Source organism: Lemur catta, chromosome 7 (assembly GCF_020740605.2).
Source record: "Lemur catta isolate mLemCat1 chromosome 7, mLemCat1.pri, whole genome shotgun sequence".
Taxonomy (NCBI): Eukaryota; Metazoa; Chordata; class Mammalia; order Primates; family Lemuridae; genus Lemur; species Lemur catta.
This window is the reverse complement of record NC_059134.1, coordinates 104,635,049-104,644,560: the sequence shown is the minus strand read 5'-3', so window position 1 is coordinate 104,644,560 and position 9,512 is coordinate 104,635,049. Positions and strand designations below refer to the sequence as shown.

General features: G+C 62.4%; 1 protein-coding gene across 3 annotated transcripts; it reads right to left on the bottom strand.

Moving 5' to 3' along the window:
* Positions 1-285: 285 nt before the first annotated feature.
* Positions 286-4,719, bottom strand: LOC123642827 (aldehyde dehydrogenase family 3 member B2-like). Of its 3 annotated transcripts, XM_045558301.1 has the most exons (9): positions 4,557-4,719; positions 3,961-4,071; positions 3,651-3,771; positions 3,416-3,501; positions 3,222-3,303; positions 2,382-2,768; positions 1,514-1,680; positions 763-862; positions 286-470 (listed from the first exon to the last, which is right to left on the bottom strand). In XM_045558301.1, the coding sequence occupies exons 1-9, from the start codon at positions 4,716-4,718 to the stop codon at positions 286-288; spliced, it is 1,401 nt and encodes a 466-aa protein (XP_045414257.1). In that variant the 5' UTR covers position 4,719. The 3 variants fall into 3 exon arrangements, with proteins under 3 accessions (XP_045414257.1, XP_045414259.1, XP_045414258.1); XM_045558303.1 differs by lacking the exon at positions 3,222-3,303 and having other exon boundaries at positions 2,382-2,499; XM_045558302.1 differs by lacking the exon at positions 3,961-4,071.
* Positions 4,720-9,512: the final 4,793 nt, after the last annotated feature.

Below are 9,512 nucleotides of genomic sequence, written 5' to 3'. Positions count from 1 at the left end.
GGACAGAGCAGCACAAGGCCTGGAGGGGCACAGGGCTCTGCACAGCTTGGTGTTGCCAGATCAAAGCAGGCAGGCACAGTCTTTGTTCACTGTCTGGGTGATGCTGCCTCCAGGACTGGGCCCGCCAGCCGCGACCAAAAGAGCAAAGGGCTGGAATTGGGGAGGGTGGGGTGATGGGGACACAGGTCACACTCCGTGGCCTCCCAGCCCCCTTCATGTGACTCTGCTCCACCAGTCCGAGGCCCTGAGGGTCTGGGGTCTGGAGGGGCTGTGAGGAGGCGATGCTCACAGCAGGGTGCAGCTCTGGGAGGCCAGGGCCCAGCTTATCATCTGCTGGGTCCAGGCAGTGTAGGGTGGGTAGCGGATTTCCTTGAGCTTCTCCAGGCCCGCGTGGGAGAGCAGGCAGGCGCGGTGGTGGGAGAAGGTGTCGAAAGAGAACTTGCCATGGTACCTGCCCATGCCGCTGTTGCCTGCGTGGGCACAGGCAGTGAGGCCCTGAGGCCGGGCAGCCCACCCAGCCCTGTGCGCCGGCCTCAGCAGCAGCCCACTGCCCGGGCCAGGAGCCCACAGCTGGCAGGGAGCTCAGAGAGAGCCAGGCCCTGCCAAGAGCCATTGTACACATAGGGAAACTGAGGCCTTGAGAGGCCCAGGACCTGGATGGAGGTTGAGCAGTGAGTGAAGGGACTTCCTGGGTCTGGGGTACTAAACCCAAGCTTCCCTGGGGGTGGGGGCTGGACACGGTGGAGGAGGGCAGGGACTCACCCACTCCCCCCAGCGGCAGGGACGTCAGTGTCATGTAGATGAAGCCCTCATTGCCACCAAAGTTGCCGCTGCTGGTCCGATCCAGCATCTGGTTCACTACCTGGGGGAGGAAGTGGGTAGTGGGCTCCAATCACCCAGGAAGAGGGTTTGAGCCCGACCCTTCCACGGGGAAGGCAGAGGGGCCCCAGCATCTCCGATGGCCGCCCCTTCTCCACCCTCTACTGAGCTAGCATCTCCCCACAGAGCGCTTCCCAGGGGGCGGCGCCTTCTCAGTGATGTTTAGGGAGCCGTGGTGCTCCTGACCTCCGTGACGCAGAGATGGCGGAAGCCCCTGGCCTTGAGACATGGCAGTAAGGTGAGGGCAGCGCTACAGCGCTCAGGCCCGACCGCGACCAGCCTGGCTCTGCCCAGCTCTGCCCCACCCCCCAACCCCATACCGGGCTCTGCTTGCCATGCAACCTTTGCACGGCCAGGGAAAGGGAGCCCTCTGTTCAGGCCAGACGGAAAAGGGCACCTCCTCCTCCAGGTGCCCTGGACAGACGGCTGGCCGGCCACGCACCTGGCAGGGTTTGACCCTGCCTGAGTCCCCTCTGCAGGCCCCCTGTGCAGGATGCAGTGGTACCACGTGACCTGGATTATAGTCGCACTTGAGGCATCTGCTGTCTTAAAGCCCTCCAAGAAGGGCTGCGAAAGGGGGGTGGCCAGTGTGCCCCTTTTAGCCCCCTGTTGCCCCCAGCGCGCCGAGCCCCACCTGGCTGCTGTTGGAGAAGGCGTAGAGGGCCAGGGGCTTCTCCCGCCGGTTGATGAAGTCGATGGCCTCGTCCAGGCTCCGCACGCTCACAATGGGCAGGATGGGCCCGAAGATCTCCTCCTGCATCACCGGCTCGGTCTCCTGCACGTCCACCAGCACCGTGGGGGCTGCGGGCACAGGGCCGGCTCAGCCCCGGGGCCACAGCCGGGACACGACCTCCCCCTGGAATCCAGGCCGGGGAGTCCCAGGGCCTGACTTCCCAGGACGCCCGGCTTCGGGGTGTCCTAGGGAAGAAAGTCCCCAGAGGCCCTGACAAGGGACCACAGGGCCTTCCCCAGCCTGGCCCGGCCTACGGGGCCCAGAGGATCCCCCAACCTCGGTCTCACAGTCAGGGGTGACAGGATCTTAGAACCACAGAGTCCAAGGTGACAGTACCCAGAATGTTGAAGCCGCAGCGTCACCGTGAGCTGCTGAGCCGCACAGGCCCAGGAGACTGTGGGGCTCAGGACGGAGCCGTGGGAGTTTAGAACCTGGGCGTGGTGGGCCCACGGACTCTGGAGTCACGGCCTCGTGGGACAGAGATGGTGGGACGGGGGTTTAGGATCTTAGCGCCCTGGAGCCCTGGGGTGTGAGCTTACGAGTCCAGAGCTGTGGGAACTGAGTTTGGGGTTGTGGCGTCCCAGGCTGAGAACCACAGCCACGGGAGCGTGGCGTCAGGGGATCGTGGCACCGGGAGCCGGGGCTCAGGGCTGGGCTCTGGTGGGGCCGAGGTTTCAGGCGCCGGCCCAGGCTCGTGGCCCAGCTGTGGCCCCTCCAGCGTGGAAGGGTCTCAGCCCGGGTGGGCTGTGGCCGGGCGAGTGGGACCCACCGATGTAGCGCTGGCTCTCGTCGCTCTGGCCACCGATGGCCACACGGCCACAGCCCAGCAGTGCCCGGAGCCGCTGGAACTGCTTCTGGTTGATGATGCGGCCCAGGTCTGGGGAGCTCTGGGGGTCGTTGCCGTAGAAACGGGTGATGGCGGTCTGCAGGGCGGGCAGCAGGCGCTCCTGGGTCTCAGGGCTGCACAGGATGTAGTCAGGGGCCACGCAGGTCTGGCCGGCGTTGAAGTAGCGGAACCAGGCCACGCGGTTGGCCACGGTCTGGGGGTCGCAGTTGTCATCCACGTAGCAGGGGTTCTTGCCCCCGAGCTCCAGAGTGACCGGTGTCAGGTGCTTGGCGGCGGCGGTCATGACGATCCTGCCCACACGAGGGCTCCCTGGGCGTAGAAAGAAACCAGAGTGGCCTTTCAGTCACCTGGACCAGGTAGGATGGCCTGGGCCCGGGGGCCTCACGCCTCCTGGAGAGGCGGTGGGGTCAGCAGTGACCGTGACCGTCTGCCTATCCCAGTGCTCCCCAGGGACACGGTCAGCCCCATCAGATGGTCCAGGCAACTGACTCCTGCCCCTCCCTTTCCACAGAGACCTTCACAGGCCAGTCCTGCCCCACTCACCTCTCCGGGCTGACCCTGCCTCACCACTGGGATCCGCCTCTGGCCCGGCCACCCCAGGATCCCGTGTCTCCAAGACTGCCCAGGCCTGGCCTGCCCAGGACAGTTGCCATCTGTGACACCTCAAGCTCTCCATACGCCTCCCACCACCTCCCTCCACAGTCCCCCCCATTGTGTTCTGGGCTGTCCCCTTCCCGCAGGACCTGGCAGGGCTGCCCTCACCCGTGAAGAGGATGTAGTCGAACTTGTGCTCCAGCAGCTGCTCAGTCTCCTGGGGCCCGCCCAGCAGCACGGCAAAGCCGCTCTGCAAGACAGGACAGGTGGCTCAGGGGCAGACCCGGGACAGGAGGTCCTCCTCGGCTGGCAGGGCAGCGGTGTGGGGATGCCGGGTGCTGCTAGGGCAGGGCCACCCTCACCTGGTCCAGGTACTGGGGCAGCACCTCAGCCAGGACCTTCTCTGTGGCCTTGCTGATTTCTGACGGCTTCAGCACAACGCAGTTCCCTGCAAGGGCAGGTGGGGAAGTCGTGGGGGGCGGCGAGCCCCCCCCACCCGGGGCTGAACTTGGAGGCACCACATGCGAGTGTTCTGCAGGCGCTCTTCGGGAAGGCGATTGGGCCAGGGCAGCATGGGGTCCAGGAGCCCCTCCTCACCTGCGGCCAGAGCGCCCACCAGGGGCACCAGCGTCAGGTTCAGGGGGTAGTTCCAGGGGGCGATGATGAGCACCAGGCCGAAGGGCTCCTTCCGGATGAAGGCCGAGTCCAGCTTCGTGAGCTGGGGCACAGGGCACACGATGAGGCTCTGCCGACGACCACCCAGAACCCACCCCCGCACCCCGGGGCCCCCAGCTCCCTGCGCGAGGGAGTCCCAAAGGATAAGATGAGGTCTTGAGAAAGTAGCCACTCGCTGGGGCTTGGGGCAGGAAGGGGCCTGGGCTGGAGCCTCTGCCCCAGCAGGGCTCACCACGTTGGTGGCAGCTGGCTTGTCCTGCATCCAAGCCTGCAGGTTCCTGAGGGCCAGGTCCACCTCGTTCTTGCAGAGGATGAGCTCAGATATGTCCGACTCAAAGGCCGACTGCAGCAAAGGGGGTTTGGGGAGATCAGGCCAGGGCTGGGCAGGAAGGGTCTCCCCCCAACCCCGGGGCATATAGAGATAGTCCCTGTGGTGGCACAGTGGTCCTACGGGAGCTGCACACGGGCCAGGAGCTGGGCCCTAGAGCCAGGCTGCAATTCTGATCTGCCACTTCCTGGCCGTGTGACCTCAGGCAAGTGACTGAACCCCTGAGTGCCTCAGTTTCCCCATTTGCAACACGGGGTCAGCAATCAAACCTGCCCCACAGGAAGGCTGTGGGTGTCCACGAGTTAATGTAAGGTGCCTGTCACATACCACATGCCAGGGAAGGGTGTGTTAAATACATAGGAATAAAATTGGGCACACAGCTAGTCACCTTGGGGGGCACGGACCCCCTCAGGGAGGACAGGGACACCACAGAGGGTGCAGCCCCTCCCTGGGAAGGACACCAGCAGCCCCTGCCTGGAGACACCCCCGCCCCGGCCCACCTTGTGCAGGTCCTGGGCCAGCGTGTCCTGCAGAAGCTGCTTGTTGTCCTGAAGGAAGCGGCCCAGGGCCCTGAGCTGCGCAGCCCGGAACGTGGCCGGCCGCGTGCGCCCCGCGTTGAAGGCCTCCCGCAGCCGCTGCAGCGTGTCCTCGATGTGGTCCATCCTGCGGGAGGGGGTGGCATGGGCTGGGCGGCCGGGGCTGCCCCTCCCTCACAGGCGCCCTCCAGCCGCCCAGGGCCTGCGGCACCCCTGCCCCCCCCACACCCACAGGGGCTCGTGGACACTCCCGCCTCGTACCCACGAGGGGACCCACTGGGGGGCCTCACAGGGGCCAGGGGCTGCCTGCGACCCCCCACTCACCTGCCTCCTAGTCGCACCTGTGTGGGAGGGCCCTGGGCGCAGCCTCCCAACACCAGAGTGGGCTGCAGCCCTCCTCTCCTGGTGCCCTCGGCACGCACACCTAACGTGACCCTGGCCACCCAGCACTCAGCTCCTCACACACGGACGCACACTCTCACCTGTGTCAGCCCCTGGCCACCCCCAACCCAGACCACCCAGGCCACATGCGTGGTGGCCAAGCAGGGCTCTCCCAGACCAAACCAGGGACTCTGAGGGCTCTTTGCCTCAGAGTGTCAAATGGGGAAACTGAGGCCTGGGTTGGCCATAGGGGAGCACACATTTGGTGCCCTAGTGCTGAGGAGGGGTTGCTATTTGCTCTGGGGAGGTGGTGGCCCTTGGCTGGTCCTGGAAGGAGGGTCTCAAAGCAGAAGCAGAGAATGTTCTGGGCCTGGGCACCCGTGGGCACAGGTGGGAGGTGGGGGCAGGTGCAGAGCTGAGACTGCCCTGGGGCCTTGATCTATCTGGGCTTTTCCTGAGGGCCCAAGGGAGCCCCAGCAGGGTAGAGTGGAGGAGGGTTGGTGGGGGGAGAGGCCGGGGACGCTCAGAGGAGGACTGCCAAGACCTGGCGCGAGGGCCATCCGAGCACCCAGCCCAGGGGCTGCAGACGGTGCGCACATCCTGCGTGTGCCGCGGTGTGTGTGCCTGTGTCTATGTCCACGTGTGTCTGCGTGTTATGGGTGTCTGTGTGTGTCGGCGTGGGGACATGGGCAGTCCTCAGCCTCTGGCAGCATGCCACAGGGCCACTCCCAGCACCTCTGCTCAGAGCTGCGTTGGCATTGGCGGTGGGCGTGAGTGGTGAGCAGGGGCTCAGCGTCCCCCCGGGTGCCCTGGAGGCCGGTGGCCCCATCAGCAACTGCCCCCACCGGTCACTCTGCGCATCTGTGAGGTAGGGCCAGTGCCCCCCTGCGGACGGAGCCTGCTGACCTGCCTGCCGTGGTCATTGTTCTTACAAACAATCAGACAAAGAGAGCAGTGGGTGCCCGACTCAGTGGTAGTCCCAGCCGTGGAAATTAGGGAGACCAGAACCAGTGCCGGGCACCTTCCTGGCCACACCCGCAGAGACACCCTCCCTGCCCTTGGCAGCACGGGACCTCCACACTCACTGTCCGCCCCTCTCACGCGGGCCTGGAGGAGGACGCAGCATACAGCAGGTGCTCAGTAAAGACCTGTCCACTGGCTACGCTCAACCCCTGTCTTGGGCTGCAAGGGGACCCGGGTTGTGCCCTCCCCACAGCCAGACCTGAGGAGTGCCACCCAGATCCTGCCCCAGGGAGTGGGTGGGGGGTTGGAGTGGGATCAGCCCAGGCCCAGCCCAGGCCCAGGGGGACGATGGGCCATTCCCTGGCAAGTGCTTCCTGGAGGAACAGGCCTGGGTGGGGGTGCTTGGGGCCCACCTCCAGCGGTGGCACAGTTGGCCTGGAGCTCTCCCAAGCCTTTGGGTTCCAGGGCCCTGCCCCACAGCTCTGCCTGCATTGCCAACATCACTGGCCTGAGCCCAGCTTTCCCTGCCTGGGGTTTAAGCAGCTCCCGGTCACATTAGCCCAGCTCTAACTTCTTCCATGGCTCCCTAGTGCCTTTGCAGGGCTGTCTCTGCCCTGATTCAAGGACTGGTATTCAGGGCCCAGGGCAGATGAGTCTGGGGTGTACTATGGCACACAGGTGTCCTGATATCCATCCCAAGACCCTGGCCCCAGCTCAGTCACACCTTTCCCGGGTGAGGCAGGTGGGGAACCTCTTCTCTTTCTCAACAGTCATGACCCGTGTCCTTACTTGTGCACACCTGGTGCTCAATAGCATAATTGAGGAGCCAGCTGTGGGGAAATAGGCTGAGATGTGAAAGGTTTCAGGGGCTTTGCTTTGAAGGAATCTGTGGACATGTTAGTTCACAGAATAGAAGCTGCTTCCAACAAGGGAGGCACTGTCAGAAGACGTTGGGCCCAGGACATTTCTTCCTTGCCGCCGGCCATCCCCTTGAGCTTTTTTGCAAGGCAGAAGCTCGGTCTGGGTCCTTGGCGGAGAAGCTGATTAAAACGCCTGCCCAGCAGATAACGTGCAGCTGGAACTATCCTAGAGTTCAAGGCTATTCCTGCTTCACTCCTGACTACATGTATCTGTGTTTAGAAGTAGATTACAGTAGTACACAGATGCAGTGTTCTTACTTTATACATTTTATCTTTAATTTGCATACTCAGCTAGGTGTGTTTCTAACTTAGGGCTTAACATGTTTATCTTAGAAAAATTGTGTAACCGTCTATTCTTGTAGACAGAATTAGGTAAAGGTTTCCCCTGGAAACCTCAAAAAATGAGCTGTACACATAATTCTTTAACAAAAGACAAGTATTTGCTGTAACAACAAATACTGATGTGGGATTTCAGTCGGGGCCTCACAGCTCGCGGGAATGCTGGAGGACACCTGACCCCTCCATCACTTAAGCTGCACTTTGTCTCCATCTCAATCATTTCTCTGTCTATATTATTTCTTTATTTCCTATTATTTCCAAATCCCTTGCGATGATCCTGCTTTGGGGCCTGTTTTGGTGGGAGAGTAGCTCACTCCTGGCAGCCAGCAGCATCCGCTTGGCAGATGAGGAGACAGATGGGCTGAGGTGGCAGTATCCTCAGGGGCTGGAGCTGGACCCCGGCCCTGCCTCTCAATCCCAGCGCTTTCTTGCCTCGCCTGCCCATGGCAGGGAAGGGGCCCCAGCACTTGCTGGGGTGGGGCTCTAGCACTCCTGGCTGCCCACCAGGCAGGCCCTGGTGGGACCTGGGCCACCCAGATGACCACCCCCAACTTGGCCAGCCCTCTTGGTGCTCCTGTCCAGACATGAAGCAATGACACCGGAAACAATCTAATGACAAACATGATCAGCCCACGTGGGCCCCTTCCAGGGGTGGGCGTTCTGGACATAGGGACCAGAGTGTGCAGAGGGCTTGTGGGGTAGATTTTGAGAAACAGGACATAGCAGGCAGGTGGAAGCCTGATGGGCCCTGCTGCAGGGAGAGTTGGCATTCGTGCTTTGGGCAGTGGGGAGCCCCTGCACAGAGGCCGGAGGAAGGCAGAGTTGGAGTATGGAGCAAGTGCTTTGCCTGCAGCGTCTCATTTAAGCCTCGGGGATTATGACCACCCCATTCGAAGGATGAGGAAACTGAGGCTCCAGGAGGCAACCTGCTATGCCTCCTCACAGCTGCTAAAGGATGGGTTCAACTCAGTCCATGCGGCCCTGCCACCCCCTCCCCACCAGCATTGTCCTATGTGCCTGCCAACCAAAGGTGTGCCCTGTGCTTTTTGTGTGTGTTTTTTTTAAGAGACAGGGTCTTACTCAGTCACCCAGGCTGGAGTGCAGTGGCGTGGTCACAATCACAGCTGACTGCAACCTGGAACTCCTGGGATCCAGTGATCCTCCTGCCTTGGCCTCCCGAGTAGCTGGGACTACAGGTGTGCCACCACACCTGGCTAATTTTTTAATTTTTTGTAGAAATGGGCTCTTGCTACATTGCCCAAGCTGGTCTCAAACTCCTGGCCTCATGTGATCCTCCCACCTCGGCCTCCCAGAGTGCTGGGATGACAGGTATGAGCCACCGTGCTTGGCTGTCCCTCGATTTTTATTGTCGTCTCAACACTTTTTTGTAGCTTTGAGATTTTGTACAATGAGATGTAATATTTCCTGAATCAGAAATGAGCAACGAATGTTGCTTTTAAAACCTGAAACCAAAGACATCTCTGGCCTCACCACCCAAGAAGCTCCCCACTTCCCGACCCTGACACTCCCCAGCACATCCCAGTCACACCCTGGGGACCCCTGCCAAGTCCCTGTCTGTCCATGAGGCTGTCTCCTGCCCCAGCCAGGCAGCTCCGCAAAGGAGGATGAGGTCTGTCCCCACACCTGGGATTCCTGGGGAACACGCCTCACCTCCCAGAGTGCTTCCCGGGAGCCCGCCACAGGGAAGAGTGAGTCTCACACAGGACAGCTGAGCCAGGGCAGGACCAGCCTCCCACCCTGAGCAGGGACCCTTGGTGGTCTCGCCCTTTGACCCCTCTCCCACATCCCACCCCCCTGATGCTGGCCCCACCCAGTGCCTTTTACCCTAAGGCCCCTCTGCCCCTGCCTCGCCCCAGCAGCCCCACATACCCTAGCGGGGGCTCGGACCCCGGATCTTCTGCCGCGCCTTTGGTCCCTTTCCCCGACATGCTGCCTCCGAATGTGCCGACTCTGCTCCTACCCAGGCCTCAGCCCTGCCTCTGCCGACTGCTGATGCTGCAGGAGCGCCCTGCGTCCCCCCACTCCTGTGGCCACGCCTGGCGCCTGGCGATGCAGAGCTGTCTGGGGTTACCTAATGAGCCCGGGAGGGCAGGGCAGCGCCTCCTACACCTCACACCTGCCCCTTTCCCACAGCTACTCTGTCCGGCCTGTTCTCCCCATCCTGCCCCTGCACCCCTGCACCCCGGGCAGCCCCTGGAAACTGGTCTGACAACTTGAGGTTGTCTGAGGCTATTCTGTGTGGCTGCTGGGATGGGCTGGCAGAGAGCATAAGGAGAGAAATCCCCCAGGTGGGTTG